This window comes from Pyrgilauda ruficollis, unplaced genomic scaffold, assembly GCF_017590135.1.
Source record: "Pyrgilauda ruficollis isolate IOZ18807 unplaced genomic scaffold, ASM1759013v1 scaffold330, whole genome shotgun sequence".
Classification (NCBI taxonomy): Eukaryota; Metazoa; Chordata; class Aves; order Passeriformes; family Passeridae; genus Pyrgilauda; species Pyrgilauda ruficollis.
This window is the reverse complement of record NW_024524712.1, coordinates 47,943-73,905: the sequence shown is the minus strand read 5'-3', so window position 1 is coordinate 73,905 and position 25,963 is coordinate 47,943. Positions and strand designations below refer to the sequence as shown.

The following is a 25,963-nucleotide window of genomic DNA, read 5'->3' as shown; positions in this document are numbered from 1 at the left end:
ACTGCACTCCAATTTGTGTATATTCATAACATAGGATACAGCTTTACAAAATTCTTTCATTTCAATAGTCAGAGTACATCTCCTTGCAATGACTAAAAAAGCAACAACAGAACATCCTACAGAATATGCAGAAAACATTTTCTACTATCAAATATTTTACCTGAGGAGGATGAAGATACCAAAGAGGCTGAAGAAGAAGATTCAGGAGAACTGCTAAAGAGTGGATCCCATGCCACAAGGTCACTGTTTCCCTTTCTATAGTAACTGTTACAATTAGAATATTAATGAAAGATGTATATACTCATAAAAATACAATTACAACTTTGGTAATTCATATTCTGTATTAGTCTTTGCATTCAAAAATTAAAAGTACTTACAAATTGTAGGTCAAGGAACTGATTTACACATAAGGAAACTATTTAAACTGATAATCAGTGGGAGTTTGTATGTGCATATATTTCATAATGTCAGTAAATTATTTTCATTTTCAACTAGGCATACATCTACAAATCAATTAGTTTCAGTATATACATCTATGAGCAATGTATATAGACCTATCCAAATTTGGGACTTGTAATCTTAAACACTTTACAATGGAACAGTATAAATATGATGGAAACTAAATCCATCTTATTTGAAACCTGAAATTTTAAGCAAAGCCAATATTTTGTAGTCACATAATTATAAATATCAATTGAGACAGATCAGAATGAAGCAAACACATTAGAAGGGGAAAATGAGTGGATAGAAATCTTCATTGTTACATAATTACTCATTTGCTCTTACAATGCAATAAGCACCTGACTTAAATTAGCAGTCAACTGATATTTCAAATGAGTCTCAGAGTCTTAGATCAAAATAAGACCAAATTCCCCCAAAATGACACTTGATAAAATTTTAAAAATTGAACTTACTCATTAGCTGGAACAGAAAGCTTTGATTTTGTTAGCTCTTCACCTAAGGAAAAGACACAGCATTATCACCTCTCTAAAATAAAAATCTTTCAGCTTCATTATTTATATGATCTCTGATAATATAAATTCAGATGCTCCTGAAATAGCTTCTAAAAGGAGAGGACTAAACAGAGCAATGCATTTCAGGAAGAAGTGCTGGTCACTTGAAATTTCTTCCTTAAATTATACTGTTTACATCAATATTATTCTTCAGGAAACCTGGCTTGGTTTCCCACTGAGAAAAACACTGGAGACTAATGCTCTATCCTCCATCTCCATGGGCATATTTTGTGGATGATACTAAGCATGTGCAGATGGAAGGGTTTTGACAACTTACACAAGAGTAATTTCTATGGATATTCCCCCATACATACTTTGGCTCTTAGACTTGTTTGTCATCACTGTCACAGACAGACTCATCTGTTTCCCAGAACAAGGAACAGCTTAGTATACAAAAAAAAAGAAGAGGTCTTTGGCTGGCTTCTACTAGATGCTTTGAAATTTTGACCAAATAACTTATTTTGTCCAGTGAATTTATTGTGAGTTGTTCAAAAGCAAATATCATGAAGGTACCTAGAACTGACAAGAGAATTTTTTTTCTACTTAAAATACAAATAGTTAATAAATTTATTTCTTCAATGATAAAAAAGTTTTCATGCCATGTTAAAAAGCCCTAATGTAAATAAACTAGAAGCTAAACATTCACACTTACTAGATGCATTTCGATTCGTTTGTGCCTGAAACAGAAAAGAATAAATTCTTTTACTAACTGTCAAATAAAACACTTAATAGTCCCAGGGTTCTTATTTCAACTCAACTTTCCATGTGTTATTTTGCTTTGAATGCCAGGCAGACCATTTTGGAGCTTGCAGAAGACCAGAACATGAGCCAGGACAGAGCAGCTAGTGCATACCCACTACACACAAAAGGCAGGAATGAAGACTGAAGAGCTGACAAAGACAACAGTATGACTAAACCCTTTGACAGTCTGGGCCAGTAAAATTAAACAGCTTTTATATCACATAGTATGCCTGAAAGGTAATCATAGACATATTCCTAAGGTTTTTCCTGATAACTTTCTCACATATTACACTTACTTGGTTTTAATCTAAAAATGTGAATAAAAAGCCATTCTTTACTTACAGAACTGTGTTTCTGCTTTCATAATGTGTGTGGGGGGGGGAAGACAAAAATAATTATTAGTATTTTAATATGAATAATATTTTATTTAAAATCAGAGCCATCTATATTGTGATGTGAATACTGTACTAGCATACTTTAACACTTTGCAATATCATCTCACAGAATAAAGGATCATTCTGTGGTTTGACAGAATACATACAATAAAGCTGCACTGTAAAAGTTATATGTATCCACATTATATGATCTGGTTTTAAGGTTTGTATATTACTGAATATGAATTAGTAAACTATGTTAAAAGCCGTGCTCAGCTAACTCCATATGTATTCAAATGTCTTGTGGTGGCAAGAGCAGGACAAGGACTAAGCACTCCCAAAACTCAAAGTAAAGTTAAAATCTGAGAAGGGGGAGTTACTTAGCATGAAATTGCAATAAAGTGTATCAAAGATGACCTAGTGCACAAGAAAAAAATCATTGAACTTGAATCTAGAATAAATTCTGAACAGTAAAATACATGTAACACAAACGATTCCTTGCCACTTTTCTTCTTGTTAAAAATACAAGGAACAAAATTACTTACAGATATTGCTGGAGAAAGAGCAATGTTCCCTATAGATACTTTTAATTCATCCAAGGAAGGCATGGTATATTGAGAGCTATTATTTGATTGGATGGGTTTTATTTCTACATGGAACCTCCTGGGTTCATCTTCTTCGGTGTCAGAATCACTGGATGAATAGAAATGGTTCTTTTTGGTATGTTTTTCTCAGTTAAGGTAGAAATACTTCAAATTCATCTCTCTGGTATGTTTCACAATTACTCTCTACAAAATGATCATATTAAGTAAACACCACAGATAAACAATGCTGCCTAAGCTCTTTGTGCACTTATACAGGCACTTCAATTATATTCACTTGTAGGAATGTGCCCCCTGTTGACAGTGACTAAATTATAAATAAAATATATTGCTTAAAAAAGGCAAAAAGCCCAGAAGTTTCTCTCCCAATTTGGTACAAAAGACACCTCATAGGACCTTTGGGACTTCACCTCAGACCTGGGGTTGTCCGATTGGACAGAGGCCAAGAGGTCCCGCCTAGGTAATTCACTAGAAAAGGAAGAAAACAAAAGAAATAATTACTTTTGTGGGGTGTTTTACCAGGAGCAAGAACCTCTTGCCCCTGGCTTGGTTTTTCTCTATAAGACCTTTGTTATTTTGCCTTTTATTAAACCTTTTTCTGTTTCCAACACTACCTCAGAAGCCATCCTGCTAATTTTATGCTGTTTGGGGTAGCTGGGCTATCTCAGGTGTGATAGGTTTCTCTGAGAGATCATAAGACCTGGCTCGAGGAGAAACCCATCATACACTGTTCAAAATACACAACTCAGAGTTAAAATTTAGTTTTTACATTCCATTCATCTTCATTATGGTATTCTGTTATCCAAGACACAATATTATCTAAGTGAATGACTATATATTTGAAAGTATAAAGATAAATGATTCTACAGTAGCAACACTTCTGTTAAAAATAGGTTAGAAACTGTTGTAAAATAGTCAATAATTTTTAAGCATGTAATGCTAGTTTGGTTATTATGTTGTAAAAAGGGGTTAAAAGGGTAGTTATAAGAAATACGGTACTCAATGTACCGTATTACACCTAAGTAAAGTGCACCACTCCCCAAGGCGAAACGAGCCAGCCTGGACAGAACTGTAATGGGCCAATCAAGTGCCTTAAACCTTCATGCAAATGAAAGGATCCAAAAAGAAACCAATCCAAAGGGACAAAAAACAGGATAGAAAGGGGCATCTGACCCACTGAATTTGTGCTACTCCTGTCCTAGGTTACAATATAAAAATGTATTCTATTCCCATCCTCAAGAGCTGTTGAAACCAGGAGGGGCATTGTTTTTTCCTTATCTCCGGTTAATGGGCCCATCAATGTCTTGCAGCATGACTTAGAGACAACTCCCTCCAGGAGCCATTTCTGTTTAATGGGCAATCAAGGACCCATTGCATGATTCATTAGAATGATAACAGCCCATTGTGAGATGCTCCACCCAGGGGGGAGGAGCTAAGCATCCCCACCTGGATATAATCTGGGTTTTGGGACAGAGCAGTCTTTCCCCTGGATTCCCAGAGGAACAGCCATCTGTTCCACTGGCTCTTCAGAGGAAGACTACACCCTTTCTACAGGATCACTGCTCTAACAGAACATTTGCCACTCCAGGAGGACTGCAGCCACCAATCCATCTGGACTGCTACCAACACCCTGACCAACAGGGTGTCAGGTTGTATTCTGACTTTGTCAGAGGTTTTTCTTTTGTATTATTGCATGCATTTTGGTTTTCCTTTTCCCTTTTCCTAATAAATTGTATTTCTTACTTGGAGCCTCTCACTGGTTTTGCTTTCAAACCAGAACAGCTCCACCTGGAACATCGGAGACATCGCTGCTCAAGAAGACCCAGCGCCGGTGCTGCAGCATCCTCGACGGGAATGCTCCTGCCCAGCCCGTGGGCCCCCTTGCTTTAGGCCTTTTTATCATAATAAATGCTGAAATCACTTTTACTACCAGGAGTGTGATTCCATTTTTAACACTTCTGTTTTTTTAATTTATTATTTCCAAGATTCAATGAAGGATCCTAACGCATACATGAAAAATGTATGCATTGTAGAAATCCTTTTAAACCAAGTGAGGAAAAGTCCTAGCCTTTCTAATTAGCAATGAAATGCCCATCTATCCTTGTTACAGAAAGGAGGGCAGTTTAGTGCTTTGTGGGTGTGACCAAGCTGTTATTCTACACCATCTACATCATCACTGTGGGCTTGGTTTCGGCAGGAAAAGCTGAGACATATAACCAGAAGTGTTCCATCTTGCTTTTCTCGCTCCAGAGGAGGGACTGTCAGCATCGAACCTACAGATCCCATCCTCTGCAGCCTGCCAGCCCCCCATCTGTTCTGCCAGGACGCTTTTGCAGGACATGGTGCTGAGGAGAGGTGGCAGCTCCACTCCCAGTTCTGGTGCTGAAGGGACAGCTCAAAGGCGCAGCTGAGCCCAGTGGGGCAGGGACAGCATGGAGATGTCACCCCAGCATGTCCATTTTTCCCCCCCACAGCACGACAGAGAGTTAGAGGTGGTAGCGCAAGCAACTGTGCAGGACTGAGCTCAGTGGAACAGTTGCACAACCCCTACTTGGACAACCTCGTGTCCGAAGGGTTTCTTTGTCCTTGTTTTTTGTTGTTTTCAGGCTGGGGGAAGGAAAACGTTAGCTGGGGGAGCTCCCCCGCCATCTTGCCTTTTTTTCCTGGTGACTATGTGGCACAGCACGCAGGAATGGTTGCCATAATGCCTTTGTCTGGGGAAATCACTTGAACGCGTAGTACAGGGAGAGTCCACCATCCTCCTTTTCTGTTCCGGGTGGTCAATACCTTTTTGTGGGTAAAACACCTTCTCTTTTTTTTTTATACTTTCACTATTAATATTGCTGTTGTTATTGTGTGTGTCTTCTTCTATTGCTTTGTGCTTTTAGTAAATTGTTATTTCAAACCATAATCTCTCTTTTTGTCCCTCCCTTACTGGAAGGGGTGGGGGTAGGGGAGTGGCTTATTTGGAATTTAATTCCCTGCTGGTGTTATAACCAGTATGCCATGGTACTTGTACCAAGCATAACAGTAGAGGAAGCAGCAGCCACCATTACTTGCCCTTTTATGCAGAGGCACTGAAAATTTTGCAACAAAGGATGCCAGTTACACTGAAGGATGCATGGTAAAGTAAACCCCATCAGTCACGTAAAGCACTGTCATCCTTGCGAAAAAAAAGGAAACAATGACAACTCAGCCCTCAAAATAAGCAAAATATACAGATGAATTTAGACTTGGTTCTTTATATGGACAGCAACTGCACTCAACAAAAGCTCTGAAAGGCCTGTGCTAAGTCTTAAAAGATGCAGCTGTTTTGACAAGAAACAAGTTGAAACTTTTCCTCTGCTGAAAGACAAGTATCTTGCCACCTAGTGGAAGCATACATATTCTATACCTCACTTCTGTTATTTTCACTTGGAAATATGCCACCCATTTGAATGAAATCTCTTGAAAACACTCCCTGACAAAGATTAAACCCCTGAACCCTAAAGGCATTCAAAATCCAATTCAACTGAAAGAAACCCTGAGATGTGGTGAGGAAAAAGTCAAATGTCTTCATCTTACAGTCTATCTGCCTCACAAAATGGATCACAACTGGAAAAGCAAATTTTAAAAGACAAGTGATTTTTCATTTCACAAAAAAATTTCTTGCCTTGAAAGCAATTACCAAGTTTCAGTATTAATGTCCTACAAATCAGGTGGCTCTTGTAAGGTAGCATGAGCTGGCCACTGAGGTATTAAGTCTATTAAACAGTTACTGACAAAAATCAATTTAGACCTGAATGCCATGAACTGAAAGGTCAGTCAGCAATTTTTAGGGTGAGTGTTTTTTCAACACTTAGGACTGGCCTGATTAAGACTGACTTAATGTCCTCTAACAAATAATCTCAAGAGTTCCCATCAAAATAATAAATATCCACTCTTGGAGGCTAAGGCAGGAAAAGAGGAAGGAAACTGATGACTTTGTGAATCTGTTCAAGATTTTCAGAAGCTGAAGTACTACCTGGCTGACAGGAATTGCAAACCACTGAGCTTTTTCACTGTATCTATGGCCTTTTCCATTGCTTCATGACAAAAAGGATACTGGATAAAAGGAAATTCAGGTGAATCACTTAAAATCATGAATGTTATTCACTCCTGCCTCCATTTTGTAAAATATGTAAAACATCAAATAATGCACCCCCTCCAGAACTGGATAACAGTCTTTTGTTTTTCTATCAATTATGCAAATAAGAGATAATGTGAATTATTTTTATCAGTACAGGAACCTTCACTGGGGGCAACAGAGGCATTTGGCAAAGGTGATGAGAACAGAGAAGCTATGATGATGGAGTGGCCCACTTTAAGGTGCTCTCAACTGGTTAAAAGTTTTCACAATTTAAAGTAATTGCAAAGCGTACATTTAACTTTTATTTTATCTGCAGTCCCCTGAAAAATCAGTGAATACACTTCCAAAAATTAGCTAACTTGCTAACATATTAGGTTTGCTTAGATCTTCAACAGTTCTTCCTAGCTCTTAAGTAGAGATTCCCCCTGTTTCTGATGGAAGGAAAAAAAGGGAAATCCATTTTAAAAGAAGAGACTCATAACAAAAATCTGTTTTATCATTAAAAATACGATAAAAGCTATAAGCACCAATTAGAAACAGCATGATACTTAATTAACAGAAATTCTATTTCTAGACTGCTGGACCTTCCAATCTTTTTAACAGTGTTATTAAAAAGTGGGAAATGCACAGATATACAACAAAAAGCCATTTAATGCTTAAAAGAGTTAACAAGCTGTACTTTACACACTCTCTGAAAGCTTTTCATGGAAAAAGATCTGCATGGTCACCTTCAAGTTTTTGTTGTGGATTTTTTTTACTGTCAGACAGAAGTTCTCTTAAAGTTCCTCAGACATCTGATTTAGCCTTTAACATTTACACACATAAAATCTAAACTAGACAAAATTTTGTGCATTTTGCAGACACTTTGAACATAAGCCTACAAGCTTGCAGCATAAGCATGTCATTAATCTTCCTTTACTTAACACTTTAATGAGCGCTTCCCCTCCCCAAATAATTGTAATAACAGGAAATAACTTGGCACAATAATAGCAAAAAGGATATCCTGTGATGCTTCTGGTTTAATGCTGTATCCTTCATCATCTACATCAGGAACATTCTAAAAAAAAACCCAACAAAAATTATGGTATTAAGAAATAAAATATATGCTGTTTTTACATCAATCTGAATTTTATATCATTGACAAAAATTTTATTATAACACCTCACAAAAATCACTGTAATGCATTAATAATTATTACAATTTTCTCAAGTTATGCTGTATAGTTCAGAAGAAGTGTGACAGATATCTCAGGAACACAATGCAACAAAACAATCTCCAAATCTCCTATGAAAATTGTCAAGTTTTAATGCATCTGCTTTTACTGGTATTCTATCAAAAGGGCCAGAAATCAACAGATGCATTTTAACTTTACAAATTAGTGTTAAATGAGCCTACAATACTCTTAGCCCCAAATATTTTCCCAATTTCCACTTCTAATTATTTCAGCTAAGTCACTAAGACACTGATGGTGCAGGAGCATAACCTATTCTAAATACTAGTCAGTACTTTAATAAGTGAATAAAAACATTCCAGGTTATACTGATTGCAACTTCCTCTCTCCCCCTTGAAAAGACAGCAAGCCTGTAGTGTTGCTTTAGCAAAGAATATCCACATTCATTAAAAGGCATGGATGAACCTTTAAATACAAGAGCTCAAAATCAGGTCCCAAAATTTTTGTTTGCACATATCCAGCACTGTCTTGGATTTTTAAAGCTAATAAGCACCTGGGAACTTGAAACTAGTTCAGTTTTTCAGTTCTTGCAGGGAATTAAATATAAACTGAAGAAAATTATGTTTAAAATAATTTTGAAATCTTAACTAAACAGTTTGATAAAAAATGCTTTGGGACAGAAAGAAACAAGTCTTTAATATGGTCATCTAAATTTCAAAAACGTGCAAAACCCCACACTTTTGTATATTATAGATAAAGGGGTATACTTGGATTCACAGATACTTTTCCCATTCAGAACAGAAAAATAAAATCCCACTCATGACTTCATGACTTTGCATGCATAGTTAGTCTATACGAACTGCTGAGATGCTACAGCAAGCTTATTATGAAAAAAAACCTCAGATGTCTTCAAAATTTCTCTAGTTATAAATTTCTTATAAAAATGGCAAAGGGTAGAAGAAATACTTAATGTACCTCTGTAATGGTGGCAACAACAAATTGTGTCACATACAAGTAAAATGGTACTTTAAAATCTTATTTAACAAGTTAAGTAGTAATTTCAAAATATTGTTTTCAATATTTTGAACAGTTGAACAGTTCTTCTTCCTGAAACATTAAAATTTTATTTGCAAATCTACATTTCGTAACAGCAGTAGAAGACACAGCCCTTCAGGTGAGATACATAATCACAGATCTCATATTAATGAAGGCATATACATTTACTTGACTAATTCTTACTCCCTTCTTCACACTCCTACAAAGACAGAACCATATGTTATATGGTGGACCACAGTGCATCTTTTAAGTACCAGGCACACAATACAGACAAGACCTGATTTGCCTATGTTTTGGATTTGCATGGCCTGGTTTTGATAGTGGCGGAATGCAAGTAGCCATTTTGTTCTCTTCTGCTTTATTAGTGTTGTTTTCCTCTGGGACATCAGGAAATGGAAGGAGTACACCAGTACTTCCATGACAAGCAGAGAATTCTCTTAGGGATCTGGCTGATGTGAATAGCACACACATCCAGGGTCAAACTGACCGTGGTTGCTGTGATCTTTGCGAGTGGCACATACGAGGTTAGTCTGGGGAGGGCGGTGTGGCAAGCTTTTGACAGCAGAGGGGCTGCAGGGGTGGCATCTGTGAGAAGCTGGGATTCCTCTGTATCCCATGGTGATGACCATGGTGAAGCAGGCTGTCCCCCTGCAGCCAATGGAGTTCCATAGGGGATGCAGAGATCCACCTGCAGCCCATGGAGGAGCCCCACGCCAGTGCAGGTAGATGCCTGAGAGGAGGCTGTGACCCTGTGGGAGGCCTGTGGAGAGAGGAGTCCTTGCTGGAGAAGCCTGTCCTTGAAGGACTGCACCCCATGGAAGTGACCCATGCTGCAGCAGTTTGAGGAGGACTGTTGCCCATGGGATGGACTCACACTGCAGCAGTTCGCAAAGAGCTGTTGCTAGTGAGATGGACTCATGAGACTCTGCCCATCCATTCAACTGTTCCAAGTCTCTCTGTAGAGCTCTCCTACCTTCCAACAGATCGACACACGATCCTAGCTTAGTGTCATCCGCAAACTTACTAATGAAAGACTCAATCCCCTCATCTATGTCATCAATAAAAATATTGAACAGAACTGGCCCTAGCACAGACCCCTGAGGGACACCACTGGTGACTGGCTGCCAGCTGGACTCCTGTCCCTGAGCAGCGAGAGAAGCCACAGGTGATAAACTGACCATAACCCACACTCCTTGTCTGCCTATGCCATTGGTGGGAGAAGGTAGAGCTGGGAAGGAGGGAGGGGTGGGGGGAAGGTGTTTTTAAGGTTTTATTTTACTTTTCATTATTCTGCTGTGATTTTGTTAGTAATAAATTAAATTCATGTCTCTAATTAAAGCCTGTTTTGCCCATGACAGTATTTGATGAGTGATGTCTCCCAGTCCTTATCTCAATCCATGAACCCTTCATTATATTTTCTCTCCCCTATTTGGGTATGGAGGGGAGTGATAGAGCAGCTTTGATGGGTGCCTGGCATCTGGCCAGCATCAACTCACTACAGGCTACTGCGCTGAATGGAGAAAAAACCCCACAAACTTCACAAACTTCTTGTATATACATGTCATTTTAAACTTCAAGATGAGATGATCTTTGCAAATTTTGTGTTTCTGTAAGAAGTAGTTATTAATATGATTTGGGATTAAGGTCTAGCCCCCTACCCAAACATTTTATTTATAGTATTTGTAGTAAAAATAAGCTCAGTATGGATGTGACTTGAACTCTCTAGAAGTCACTGGAAAGGCAGACTTCTTCCAAAGAAGGTTTCACATTCTCAGACATTCTATCAAGCAATTAAACATATAACAATAAGTCCTGTAGTTTTCCCTATGTTTGCAGATGTAATACAACACATTATTGATTAAGTTATTATATAGTTCTAAATATACATAAAATCTGTAGGGTTTATAACTCTGAATTAGTATGGTCCAAAAAATTTCTGGGGTGAATAATTTTTTAAAGAAATAAAACATAAGGACATAAAAAAAGTAAAACCGCCTATACAAAAAGCATGAGGACTGAGCATTCTATTCCTAAAACTTATTTACAGAATTTCAGTCAATACTTTGACTCAGTTTCCTTGCTCTGTTCCATCTGGCATCCAAAAAGCAATGGAAGGAACCACACCATAACCATGCTAAGATTGAAAAATGAAACAGAATGGAAATCTTAAATTAAAAGACAAGAAAAATGAAAAATATTTGAAATGGGACCTTCTAGAAGAGGATTTTCTAGAGGATCTAGAAGGTCTTTTTTCAACCATATATAAATTACATCTAGACAAAACAATTAAATTATCATATCGTGTGCCTCATGCAGTCAGAAAGAATGTTAGACACATTTACAGTTGAATTTGTTGAATGTGTTTTTTTTAATGTAAAGACCAAAATAAGCAAGGAAGAAAATAAACACTGCACATCAAATCCGGGTATGTTTCACTCCAATGACTCAACCTGAACAGTCAAAAGACATTATTTCTGTAAAGAAATGGATAATGTTAGGGATTATTTGAAAGTTACTTTATTTTAAACATACTTAATTAATGTGTTCTAAGTGAAGATGACTTTGTATAGGATAAAATAACTGTCTCAAATTATGCTTATAAGGCTGTTCATGCGCATAGAGTTCTATTATGTGACAAAACTTAGTTTTCCTTATTTAGAAGAATGGAAACCATGTTTCTCAAAATAAGTTTTAATATTAGGTAGTAAAACTCCCAGATATTAAATGCAAAGAAAAATACCCACAAAACAGGTGAGCTTGCAAACTTAAATTATTTAATATAATTGACATCTAATTAAAAGAACTGAAAACCAAATCAGTCCACAAAAGGACACATAAATAATTCTGTAATTTATTCCCTACTCTAGCTACTAAAAAGAAAATGCTCAATTAAGGAAATAAAAAAGCATTAACACATGAATTTCACTTGCAACTATTATTTGAATTCAAGAAATAAAATTCTAAGACTCATCATAGATCAAATTGAGGCCAATGAAAAACAGACCATGAATAAAGTGCACTGAGATACTGCATTTAAAGCCATATTTAAAAACATATATTCCTACACGCTATTGCCAGCAATCATGCAGAACTCCATTATTAGAAGGGTTCTCCAAAGAGACAGTTGTAAGCAGAGGAACATGATGATGCAAAGCTGGGTTCTCTGAATCTTTTTCTTACTTAAAATCAATTAGTCAAGCAATTGAAACTATTAATTTGCAAAACAAAGAAGCAAATAATTGCAGAAAAAACACCTTGTTTAAAACTTAAGATTGTTAAGAAATATAAATGCATTACTGATGCATATTTGTATATACTGCTAAAGACTATGTTCTGAACAAAATAAATACTTCAAGTATTCTATCAAAATATTAAATCCTCTGTCCTGTATATAAGTCAAGTTAAAACAGATTGTAGTGCTTAACAATGTTACCATATGCATTTGTGTTGGAAATAAGTCTACTTACAACCGAGTCTGTATCTGGACACACCCTATAAAAAAAAACAAACAAAAACAATTATAAAATGCACAAATTATTTCAGTCATACAGCTCTTGTAACTTACTTTAATCATTTCAGGTCATTTGAACTATTGCATTTGACCCATTTACCTTTCAAACTCTGGTAAAATTTTTGTTAACATAGAATCACAGAATCGTTGAATGGTTTGGGTTGGAAGGGACCTAAAGATCATCTGGTTCCAACCCCCCTCCCATGGGCAGGGACAAGTTTCACTAGACCAGGTTGCTAAGAGCCCCATCCAACCCAGCCTTGAACGTTTCCAGGGATGGGGCAGCCACAACTTCTCCGGGCAACTTGTGCCAGTGTCTCACCACCCTCACAGTAAAGAATTTCTTCCTAATATCTAATCAAAACCTGCCCTTTTACAATTTAAAGCCATTCCTCCTTGTCCTGTCACTATCTGCACTTGCAAAAAGTCCCTCTCCCTCCTTTTTATAAGCTCCCATCAAGTGCTGAAAGGATGCAATTAGGTCACCCTGAAGCCTTCTCTTCTCCAGGCTGAACAACCCTACCACTCTCAGCCTTTCCTCATCGGAGAGGTGATCCATCCCTCTAATCATCTTGGTGACCTCCTCTGGGCTTGTTTCAACAGGTCCATGTCCTTCCTGTGCTGGGAACCCCAGAGCTGGATGCAGCACTCAAGGTGGGGTCTCACCAGAGCAGAGTAGAGGGGCAGAATCCCCTCCCTTGACCTGCTGGCCATGCTGTTTTGGATGTAGCCCAGGATACGATTGCCTTTCTAGGCTGCATGCGCACATTTTGGGCTCATGTCCAGTTTCTCATCCACCAGCACCCCTAAGTCCTTCTTGGCAGGGCTGCTCTCGATCTGTTCATCCCCCAGCCTGTATTGATACTGGGAGTTTTTGACCCAGATGCAGCACCTTGCACTTGGCTGGTTAAATCTCATGAGGTTCCCACATTTGTGGAGACCCTGGGGGGCATCCCCTGGGTTGGGGAGACACAAGAAGCTTCCCTCAAAAAGTTATTAAGACCCCATTGGCTCCTATGTCTGTTCCTATGTCCCTGAGCCATTCCCTGATTGGCCCTTATTGTCGTACTGCCCCGAGACCAGGGTCACCCCCCGGGCCCCTTGGGAGAGAGAAACCTGGACCCTCCATGTGTGTGTGCCTGGGACCTGAACATCTTACCGGGCAGCTGAATAAAACATCTGTGGATACCATGCAAAGGCCCTTTTTGCTTCTTTACCCTGGACTTTACTAGCAGCAATTCAGGCTGCAACACACATTCAACTGAATTACATGTAAATAAAAGCTGAAAGTTTATGCTAAAAACACTGCAGAAGAAAAATTAATGGTAAATGCTGAAAACCACAAATCACATCATATTGGAAAAAATAATCAAGGGAAGTCCATAGTATCACACTTTATTTTGGATAAATATACTTTAAGAGTCTGGTTTCTAGGGATGATGTGCATAATAAATAAGTCACCAATCCTAATGAAATAGTCCAAACCCAATTGCAAGACATTTTGGACAATAACCAGTTCTTAAACTGAGAATGAAAATCCAAAATAGAGAAGATCTGAATCCCTTTAAGAATAGTCCTAATTGTTTTGAATTTGCTAAGCACAGTTGCAGTCAAGCACCAGAAGATGCTGGAAAAAATAATAGAATACTCTTTTTGAAAACACTAAAAATTTTTTGTCAGCAGAAAAGCAGTAAGTGTAAGCACATTATTCAGAAGTGTTATATTTTTCTGCTATGATTTGAATTTAAACAGTAATATTTTAAAACATTAATGATGCTGAATCTCTCACTGATGTATGCAAAAAGCAGAACAAATTACACTTATAGTACATGGAAATGATTGAGTAGAATACAGGTTCTCTCTAATCTGCACCCTGACAATTAAAGCCCTAAGTCCCAGTGTAACTGAACAGCAGTGGTTTCATACAGCCAAATTGAACATCATTTGTACTTATTAAAAAATAATGGAAAGAAAATAATCAAATTTGAAGGAAACCAAATACTCTTTTCTGAAAGGTTAAATGGGTTAAATATAAAAACTACAGTGTCTTTTAAAACATATATGAAAACTTGCTAACGTGGAAACATTAATACATAATTCAGTACAGGCTGTTAAGAAATTGACAGTGAGATGAAGGATCTTGTCTCCTCTGAACAGACCCACACAAAAGAGAACAAGTGGGACCAAGTTTCTAATTGATTTATGTCTTATCTCCCTCTGCTGGCTAAGCTGAATTCACAGCAACAGAAACAGCTATTTAAAAGCTATTTTACAGAACAGAGACAACATATTAGATTTCTCTCCAAAAGTATAATGAACAGATGTTATGACATCTGCTTTTAAAAAGCATCTGTACTCAAACAAGATGCCCTGAAGTCCATAAAAGTTAAAAAAATATGAAAGATGAGAGGCAAACTACAATCAAAGCAATTCAATTAATAATGAAGATTTTCAAAATTAGTGATCTAATACATCTCAAAAAGTTATGACAGATCTAGTATCATTCAAATGACTGACAGCACCTCATAGGAACTATTTTCAAGATACAAAGCAAATCTCAATAGTCTGCAAATGCTAGTGAAGCAGGAAATGGGGATATCGGGTTTTAGATGAAGATGCTTTTACATTGCTAGATGCATGACCTTTTAATATTACAAAACTAAGTCATGTTTCTACTATAAGGTAACATATTTTAGCAAATGGGGAGTTGTCACTGTTTAGCAAGAAATGACACAGAATCAGTCAAAAGGCTAAGTGGAATAAGCACCTTGTCTTTACTGAAACTGCCTCTTTTTATACACTGGTCAATACAGCTGGACCTGATTGGTCATTTAATCAATACATTTCACCTGATTGGCTAATTAACAAGACACCCATTTGTAAACAATCTTATGAGAATAACAAGAAAAAACACCACCTGCAGGTTCTTTTTAATAATTTGCTATTATTGTTTATCTCCAGCTCCCTAAAGCTTCCCAGGCTGATTCTGGGAAAACTTATCTAGCTTCTCTCTCTCTGACCAGGCTGTCACATCCAAAGGGACTCTATAAGGGAATTTAAGGACTGTAGTTAAAAACTAAAACAACCAAATCATGCAAAGCAGTGATTAGAAAAAGAAGTCAAATCCTTGACTGAACCTGTATAGCAATATATACTGCAATACATTGTGTATGGTATTTCCCTGTGTAAAACCATTACTAGAGACAATATCAATATATGTCCACACTTTAAAAACCTGTATTGATAAACTGAAAAGACTACAAAACATTATAGTTTTTCTAGGTGTGGAAAGCCTGCCTTACACAAACTCAACAAACTTACAGTATAATTTAAGAGGAGATTAAGAAAGGACTTGACATTTATGTGCTAAGAATTTTCTGATGATACGGAGTTCTGTCATGTACAGCTGCTAACAAGATCATCAGTTGAAGATAAAATCAGACAAAATTTAGGCTAGCAATAAGATTTTTTAAGAGGTCATAAATAACTATCACGATATTTTACTTAAGCACATAATGGATTCTCTATTATTCAAAAACCCTACATTAAAATGTGATGTTCTAGTTAAATTAGAAGTTATGGATTAATGCAAGAATCTCTGTAAAAGCCTATGACGTATTACATAGAAGATCAATATCATGCAGTCATACTTAATTCTTTCTGACCTCAGCATCTATTCATTTTTGCATTGTGTATAAATATAAAACAAGTTTCAGTCCAACTTGCTGAAAGCAAGTCATACAATTTTCCCATTTCAGACTGACTGCACTGATTTATTTATTCTGATTGACATTATGCCATGAAAAACAAAATTTCTTCTGGAAAGAGACATCCATATGATCTTTCAAAATTTAAAAAAATTATTTGGGAAAAGACTGCATTTAGAAAAGTATTCAGATCCAGTGGACAGGCATACAAAGGTACAAAGTGTTTCACATAGTATAGAAGCCAGTTTTCAGCCCTCAGTGCCCTTTTCTGTTACATATCAAGGAAAAACATGATCTCTGAATAGGGATAGCACATTGAATACACCTGGGAAGAGCTAATTTGGAGCTTCTTGTCCCTTACTGTCTCCAAAAAGCTACTAATAAGAGCCCTGAATCTTTACTGGGGCCAAATTACATTTCATCATCTGCTAAAGAATGGATGGAAGGAGATGCCTGGTTTGCAAGCTGGCTAATAACATGACATCGGATTAGCTTGAGTAATAGTCCATGTGGTAGCAAAATACAATTTCTGTAGGAAAAGAAAAGCTGACAGCTACAGAACTAAATCATACAACAGTATTCAATGCTATCAAAATCACTACTTTGCAATTAAGTAAATGCAAAAGCCCAAATGGCAAATGATTGAATACAATTTTTTGCAGCTATTTGATACCGCAACAGGTTTTAATCACAAAAGTGTAGTAAATAACTTTTCAAAGAGAATGGATTACTTTTAAAAAGGAAACTAAAACTATTTAAAATTATAATATCGTCAAGTATTTACAACATTTTAATTGAAACATGCTAAACTAACTCATCATCATCAGAAAAAATAATTCTTTGTAACAGAATAGTATTTTCAGATTACTGCTCATTAAAATCACACTATATACAACATTTCTCAACATTTACTTCAGCATAATAAAGTACAGAAGAGAGGGTAGGGGAAAGATTAAATCACAGAAAGAACACAAATAGAGAGAAATTACACCAAAAAATAACACCTTGGAGCCTAATAGCATTATGACAAAGACAAGAAAGCAATTGCTTAGAAGCATATCACTATTAAAACCAAACACCAAAAGAGAAATAGCTATAAGGCACTTTGTATGTGCAAATAATTAGCATTCGCAGTTCTCAGGTCATCAATTTCAGCACTATATTAAAAACCAAGACTGGTTTAAAAGAAAAAATTAACAAAGAATATATGCTGATGTATACTGACAATATTTCTATATTGCTGTTAAATTGAAAGCTATTTTCTGTTACATCAAATACTTCTACTGAGAAAACACATTTAAAAATTATGAACAAAATATACTGAAATACGGTAACCATAATTACACATACATAGCATGCTACCAATCCAAGATACAGAGTGAATATGACAAAGGGTATATCTGGATGCATTGGGTTTGTGTAGCAAAGTTTTGGTAGTGGAGGGGCTACAAGGGTGGCTTCTGTGAGAAGACACAAGAAGCTGCCCCCATGTCAAACAGAGCCAATGCCAGCCAGCTCCACCAGACCTGCTGCTGGCCAAGGTCGAGCCCATCAGCAACAGTGGCAGTGCCTTGGTGATGCTGTTGGGGTTTTGCCTTTTCTCTTTGGTATGTTCTCTGTATTCTTCACACATATATTTGTAACTCTCTTACCTGTTGTATTAGTAGCTTGTTTTCCCAGTACTTTTCCATGGCCTTTCCCTAAGCAGAAAGACAAAAAAAATTCCAAAGCTCCAAGACCTGGGGGGTACAAGGCTCCAGTGCTATCTTGGTTCTTCCTGGGAACCAAGGCCAAGAACAACTCTTCTAGATACATTCTCATGGACAAAGTACAACTAGTGCTGAAGGGGGGGGTTTCAGAGAAGGGGCTTGACCTGGGGGAGAATTGCATCATCACTAGTCCTCCTAATTGGTACTTTTTATCAATTATGTTAATTTTCTAAAACCTATAAAAATGTACTCACCCCTGGGGGGGTGGGCTTTTGTGGACATCTTTCCATAACTGCTCCTGAAGGCTTTCAAATAAAGATCCCCATTTATATTACCTCCTTACTAAAATTATCTCAAGTTTCATTTCCAGGTTGGGAAAAAGGCAACACAGGTGCCAAAGCAGAGATTCCCCTGCAGGCTGTGGTGAAGACCATGGCAAAGCAGCTGTGCCCCTGCAGCCCATGGAGGTCCATGGTGAGGCAGAGATCCACCTGCAGCCCGTGGAGGAACCCCACGCTAGTGCAGGTGGATGCCTGAAGGAGTCTGTGACCCTGTGGCAAGCTCACACTGGAGCAGACTCCTGGCAGGACCTGTGGCCCCATGGAGAGAGGAGCTCACACTGGGGCAGGATTGCTGGCAGGACTTGTGACCCTGCAAGGCACCCATGCTGGAGCAGGCTGTGCCTGAAGGAGTGCACCCTGTGGAAGGGGCTCATGATGGAGCAGTTTCTGAAGAACTGTAACCTGTGGGAAGTACTCACAGTGGAAAATTTAATGGAGAGCTGTCTCCTATGCTAGAGCAAGGGAAGAGTATGATAAGTCCTCCCCTTGAGGAGGAAGCAGTGGCAGAAATAACATGTGATGAACTGCCATTAATCGCCTGTCGTGGTTTGGCACTGGCCAAACACCAGGCACCCACAAAAGCCACTCGCTGGCAGAGGAGAGAAAAAAAAATCATGAGTTGAGATAAGGACTGGGAGAAAACACTCCAAGGGCAAAACAAGCTTGCTCAACTTAAAAGTACAAAGTGAATTTAGTACTAACAGAATCCGGGGAGGATAATGAGAAGTAAAATAAGCCCTTAAAACACCATTTCCCCATAGCCTGTCCCTCCTTCCCACCGACAGCACAGGGAGACAGGGCATGGGAGTTTTGGTCAGTTCATCACCCAAGGTTTTCTTCTGCTGCTCCAGGAGAGGAGTCCTTCCCCTGTGAAGCTGTGAGGTCCCTCCCATGGGAAACAGTTCTCTGTGAACTTCTCCAGCATGGGTCCATTATCACGAGCAGCAGTTTTCCCAAAACTGCTGCAATGTGAATTCCCCCCATGGGCAAACAGTCCTCCCAAAACTGCTGCAGCATGGGTCACTCTTCCATGGGGTGCAGTCCTCCAAAGACAGGCTGCTCCAGTCTAGAAGCAAGGTCCCTGTCTCTCCACCGAGTCTTCCACTGGACCACAGCCTCCTCCAGGTATCCACCTGCTCTGGTGTGAGCACCTCCCGCACAGGCTGTGGGTGGATCTCTGCATCCCCCGTGGGCCCATGGGCTGCAGAGGGACAACCTGCTTCACCATGGTCATCACCACGGCCTGCAGAGGAATCTCAGCTCTGGCGCCTGGAGCACCTCTTCCCCCTCCTTCTTCACTGACCTTGGTGTCGCCATGTTGTTTCCCTCACATGTTCTCACCTCCTCCTCTTCTCTGACTAGAAGAAAAACTGCACGTACCCTGCTTTATTTTGATTTTCTTCTTAAATATGTTATCACAGAGGTGTAACCAACCTCTCTAATTGGACCAGCTTTGGCCAGCAGCATGTCCATCTTCAGAAGCATCAGGGATTGGCTCCGCTGGACATGGTGGAGGCTTCTATCAGCTTCTCACAGAAGCCATCTCTGTGGCCCCACCACTATCAAAATCAGGCCATGTTAAGCCAATACACCCTCATTTGCCAAGGCAAATAGCTCTGGTGCAGGCACATCCCACAGCAGAGCAGGGGTTCACGGCGAGCAGGGCAAGTTTCTAGAGCCAGGGGAACTGCAGGAGAGCGTCAAGACACGTGGAGCTGACAGGTTGCCCTAGAACAGCTGAATCAGTGTGGGCAGAGCCAGTAGTGACTGTTCAGTGGCAGTCACAGCAGTAACAACCAGCAGATGTTGCCACTCTCTCATTAAGGGCTTGTAGGGAGCAGAAGCAACCAGCTCTGTCAACAGGGCATGGGACAGCAGTTTGTGTGGCAGTTCATGCAGGCAGAGCTAGCAGGAAAGTCTCCTGTTTGACAGGAGCAGCTAGCAGAGTCAGTAAACAGACCCAGTAATTGGTGAAGAAGGGCACAGAGATCTTTTCATCCCCAGTCTTACTAGCATATGCTCCCTCAGGTATGGTTTTGACATGTCACAGAGCTCATTCCCCTGTAGCAGGAGTCCCTGCACCAGCTGTATCAGAGGCTTCAACCCAGACAGACCTGATGGTAAATGTAGCTCTCCAGGTCTCAGGTTGCTGGGAGTGCCTGATGCCTCTTTGTGAGGCTGGGGCTGACAATAATTCCTTCTGCAAAAGGTATGTTGCTGTTGATGAGCTGTGTCACCAGGTGAAGGAACTACAGGAGGAAGTGAACAGGCTGTGAAGTATCCATGAGAATGAGTGAGAGATTGATAGGTTATTCTCAGAGACGCTACAATCTCAGGACTCTCAACCTCCCCTTGCAGTGGACATGCAGGTGGGCTCAGAACCCTGTCAAGCATTAAGTTAAAGGTCTGTTGAATATGAAGGCTGGAAGCTGACCACTGCCTGTACTAGGAAGAAGACTCCTCCTTCTGATGCCTTAGGATTTAGCTTTTATATTTTTCAGATCCTTTACTGCTTTAGGGTATAACTCTCAAACTCCATAGTTTGTCGCCTACTGTTTTTCCTGTTTAATTCAGACAAAACAATCCCTCTAGGCCTGAAACTCAAGGACACCCTACTGTCTCAGGCCCCAAAAAGTATAAACAAAAGTGAGTGGGGGGGGGAGCAAACTGGGGGTATATGACTTCATTACCTGAAGCTGTAATTGGAGGATTAACCCCCGATAAGTAAATGGACCAAACTTATATCTGTATGGAAAACTTATGACCATCATCCATCTTGGGTGTAGCCTCTTGGATGCTTCTGACTGCCCAAGGTGTACTTATTGAAGGCCTTTAATAGATACCCACTTTTATTCTCTTAATCTTGTCTAGCCTCTGTTCCAGGTAGCCACTCCAAGGCATCACTTCTCCTGAAAACTTGAAGATGACAAGTAGGACTGGCAACTTTTACAATAGGTATGAGGCCCTGGAACTAGAAGGACAGTAAACTGATGAGGTGGATGACTGTCCTTCTGGGATAGAGGTTCCACCTGGGGCAAGACAGCCTACCCCTCGCATCATGACCTCATCTGTTTGAAAAAAAAGAAGGGTAGTTGTCATAGGTGACTCCCTTCCAAGGGGAACAGAGGGTCCAATATGCCAAGTGGACCTAATCCACAGGGAAGTCTACTGCCTCCCAGGGACTCAGGTAATGTACATTACTAGAAAACTCTCTAGTCTGGTATGGCACTCTGATTATTAACCATTATTGGTGATGCCAGAATGATTTTTGCTTTGATATTTCCTTCATATATATTTGTAGCTCTATTGTTGTATAGTTTTATAGTTCCTAGCTAGCCCCCATACTTTTCCCTACCCTGATAGGCAGAAAGACAAAACACATCCCAGAGGCTCCAAGCCAGGATGTCCAAGGCCCCTATCCTGTCTTGGTTCTTCCTGGCAGCCAAGGTTGAAACCAGCTCTTCAAGACATATTTTCATAAAAAAAAGTTTAGTTCCTATCTAAAGGGGGGCTACAGTAAGAGGTGGAATCAAAAGGGGAAATTACCTCACTACTTATGTATATAACTGGGGATTTTTGTCAATTATGCTAATTTGCTAAACTTATAAAATTGTATTCAATCCATGTGGGGGTGGGCATTGTCCGTATCTGCCCCTTGCAGGCCTTCAATAAAGACCAGCCTATATTGCCTCCTATACTAATATTGTCTCGAAAGTGTGTTGTTTTATTTCTAGGTCTTTATGTCAGCAGCGATGAGATAACAAAGAGAAGTCCAAGTGTAATCAAAAGGGATTTCAGGGTCTTGGGACGATTAGTTGAAGGATCAGCAGGACATTAAGTGTTTTTCTTGGTCTTTCCAGTAGCATGGAAGAATATCAAAGGGAACAGGCAGACCCATCAGATCAACACATGGCTCCAAGGCTGGCATTATTTGAAAATTTTTGGGCTTTTTGACCATGGCATGGTCTATATAACACCAGGTCTACTGACACAGGAGCTATCAGGGCCAATTAATAGAGATTTAACTAGATTGGAAGAGGGAAAGGGACAAAATGAGGCTCGCCAATGATAAGCAATGGGATGGCACACTAAAATTTGAGGGGCTGAGCGCCAGTGAGATCCTTCAATCTGCTCCATGAGGTGTCAGCTATGGTGAACCACACTTGAAATGTTTCTGTACCAACATGCACATCATGAGGAACAAGCAAGAGGAGCTTGAAGCCTCGGACCAGTCCCCAAGATATGGCATTGTCTTGGTTTGGAAGACAGGTGTCTGCCGAGGAAGGCAGGAACCTCCCTTGGAATGGAAAAATATGACTCCCTTCCTTCCAAATTATCATAACTTTGAAATTAAGGGGCTTTCAGGCAAAGATATAGGAAAAAGAATAACAGTTCTTTACTAGTATGTATATGTATAACAAGGTGTGATAGGTTGACCCTGGCCAAATGCCAGTGCACCTATTAAAATCGTTTATTCATTTTCCTCTGCTATAGTTAAGCTGAGGAGGGGGAAAGAAAACTCATGGGGTCAGATAAAGATTAGGAGAAAACCACTTTAAGGGCAAAACAGGTGTTGTAGGTTAAGAAAGAAGTGAGTTTTTTTGGCACCATGACAACAGGCTTAAAACTTTAAAAGGTATAAAGAAAAATTTATGAACAGAATTAAAAGAGGATAAAGAGAACAGTTCACTTAGGGAGAGGAGTCTCTTTTCCTCTGCCATGGGGTCTTTCCTAGGGGAAACAGTTCTCTGTGAACTTTCCAACCTGGTTTTAATTTTCATGGCTAACAGTCTGCCCGGAACCTGCTTGCAACGTGAAGTTCCTCACACAGCTTGCAGTCTTCTCACAACTGCTTTTCATGGGCCATTTAGCTTATGGGGTGCAGTTTTTAAGGATGAGCTGTTCTAGTATAAAAGCAAGGATCCTCTTCCTCTGTCTCTGAAAGCAAGGGTTCTCTCTCTCTCTGTTCAAGCCTCTCATCAGATCACAGCTTTTCAGCATCCACACGATCCAGCACAAGTGCCTTTTTCTCATGGGTTGCAGGTGAATGCTGCATCCCCCCATGTACTTCATGAATTACAGGGAAACAGTTTGTTCTATTATAGTCCTCATCACAGCTTGCAGAAGAATCTCAGCTCTGACGCTCAAAGCACTTCCTCCTCCCCCTCCCTCTTTTGCACAGACCTTAGTGTTGCCATGTTGTTCTCCTCACGTGTCCTCACTTTTTCCTTTTTCCTGACTTGGGAGAGAATTGGTGTTTGTAGGTTCATTTGTTCTCAAGTTCTATAAATTGAAACAGTTTTTATAGAGTTTTTCAGCACTGAAGGGTTGATCTTATCCATGCTCCACAATCGGGGAATCGCTTTCTGGGCTTCTCTCTCTATTGGTCATGTGGTCTCCACTGGCACTGTGCAAACCGCGCTGGCTGCTGGCTCTACTCCATGACTTTTCTTCATGTGGGATGCTGAATAAAGAAAAGCTGCTGCCACCGCTTTTGTCTTTCTGTCTGCAGCATGGCTGGTTAAAAGTGGCTAAGTAAATAAAGTCCATTGTGAGCCATGTTGAGACAATGCAACGGCACGGCACTGCCCTGACCCCATGGTTGCTCGCAGCGCTGGGATGGCCCCCAGTAGCATGGCCCGGTGGCTGCACCAGGACAGGGTCCAGCAGCCCCGTCTGGGAAGGGGCTCTGGCCGGCCCCACCGAGGAGGGGGCCTGGCTGGCCCCCCCACTCCTCTGTAGAGAGCAGGAAGCAAGAGAGCTTCCCTCATTTTTTTTCATTTTTAAATATGTTATCATAGAGGCATTACCAGCTTTTCTAATTGGCTTAGCAGTGTGCCAATTCTCAGAGCTTACCAGTGATTGGTTTTGCCAGGCACGGAGGAAGCTGCTAGCAGTTCCTCACACAGAATCACTTCCGTGGCTGACTTTTTCCATCTTCACCAAAAATCAGTTATTGCAAAACCAGCACACAAGGCAAACAAACAACCAACAATGGCAGCAACAACAAAGAAAACCAGAAACCCAACCACAGCCTTCTCTCAGCTGTCAGGCACTTTCCCCTTTGGTATAGTTATGGTCACAGCTGGCAGGGGCTCTGGTGGCTCCCAGCTGGGCAGGGCAGGTGCGATGATTCCCCCGTGGCTGCAGGGGGCACTGTGGCACAAGCTCAGACACCTCTCTCACGTGGGTAATGGTTGGCGCAGCCAGCGGAAGAGATGGAAAAGGGGCTTCCTCTACAACCTCACAGAGGCTGCCGGTCCTGCTGCCCCTCTGGATAGCGAAGTAAGCTGTGGCAGGAACTTCAGAAGCAGCAAGCTGGAACAGCAGAGGCAAGCAGATCCCGGAGTAGCAAACAAAATGTATCAGAAACTCCGCAGCTGTAGCAGGAGCCGTGGGGTGTCCCGGCAGGCAGGGGATGCGGGGCTACAGTGTAGCAAAAACCCAGAGCAGTGGCAGAGAAAAGGTGGGGCTTGGCAGCAGCAGCCGGGCTCATGAAGGCAGCTGGGACAGGCTCCTTCGGGGGGGCGGGGGGGCTCAGGGTCCCGGGTTTTCCCCTGAGGCACCCGAGTAGATGGTGATGGTCTTTTCTAGTGAGGTAGGATGTTAATAAGGTCCCAGTCCAACAGCTGCTCTTATGAGTAAAGGCTCACCCACAGTACGGAAGAAGCAGTACAGGACTGGGCTCTGGCGATGACAGTGAATTCTCCCCACAGTAAGCAACACCTTGACCGTCTTCCTCCCATGCCAATGCGGAGAGTGAGAGTAGCTGAGCCCAGTCCCTTCCCCCCAGCCAAAAAACTTGCAGTATCTCTGTACTTCCCAAGAGAATGTCCCTCAGCTACCATAGTTCAGCCAGCTGTACTCTTCCCCCTCCTCCTTGGCTATATTTTTTGTCTCTCTTAAGTATTGGTAGTTATTGTCTCTTAGCAACAAATTGGAGAAAATTCCCTAGGAGAAAGAAAAGGAAAATTCCTAACTCCCAACAGGCATCCTTGGCATAAGTGAAACCTGGTGGGATGAGTCCTGTGACTGGTGTGCCCTGATGGACCTTTATAGGCTTTTCAAGAGGAATGGGCAGGTTAGGTGAGGGGTTCATATTGTATGTACTGGAGGGGCTGGAATGTAGGTAGCTTGCAGTTGGCAATAGCACAGTTGAGAGCCTCTGGGTAAGAATCAAGGGACAAACAAATAATGTGGATGTCATCCTGGGAATCTACTATAGACCTCCTAGCCAGGACAATGATGCTGATGAATTATTCTTCAGGAAACTAAGGGACACCTCCAAATCAACTGCCTTTGTCCTTATGGGGGGCTTCAACTTGCCAGATGTTTACTGGGAACACCACACAGCTAGTAAGATTCCTAAAACACCTGGATGATAACTTCATGGTACAGGTGCTAAGGGAGATGACAAACAAAGGTGACCTCCTTGATTTGTTGCTTGTTAACAGAGAAGGTCACATGAGTGGTGATTGGCAACTGTCTTGGCCACAGCAACCACAAGGTGATCAAGTTTAAAATCTCTGGTTACAGGAGGAAAAGTGCCAGCAAAACCTCAACTCTGGACATGAGGAGAGAAGACTCCAGGAAAGGTCAGGTGACATGGAAGGAATACAGAGATGTTGCT

The 25,963-nt window shown here is 40.4% G+C and overlaps 1 protein-coding gene across 1 annotated transcript in view; it reads right to left on the bottom strand.

Moving 5' to 3' along the window:
• Nucleotides 1-25,963, bottom strand: part of LOC121357440 (F-BAR domain only protein 2-like) — a 92,592-nt gene that overhangs the window by 25,161 nt on the left and 41,468 nt on the right. Inside the window, exons 4-10 of the mRNA XM_041474702.1 lie at nt 12,533-12,557; nt 7,841-7,895; nt 2,674-2,852; nt 2,097-2,111; nt 1,666-1,690; nt 915-957; nt 161-255 (exon numbers count right to left, since the gene is read on the bottom strand). Of these exons, the coding sequence (XP_041330636.1) occupies nt 161-255; nt 915-957; nt 1,666-1,690; nt 2,097-2,111; nt 2,674-2,852; nt 7,841-7,895; nt 12,533-12,557 (437 nt within the window). The remainder of the gene's footprint in view (nt 1-160; nt 256-914; nt 958-1,665; nt 1,691-2,096; nt 2,112-2,673; nt 2,853-7,840; nt 7,896-12,532; nt 12,558-25,963) is intronic.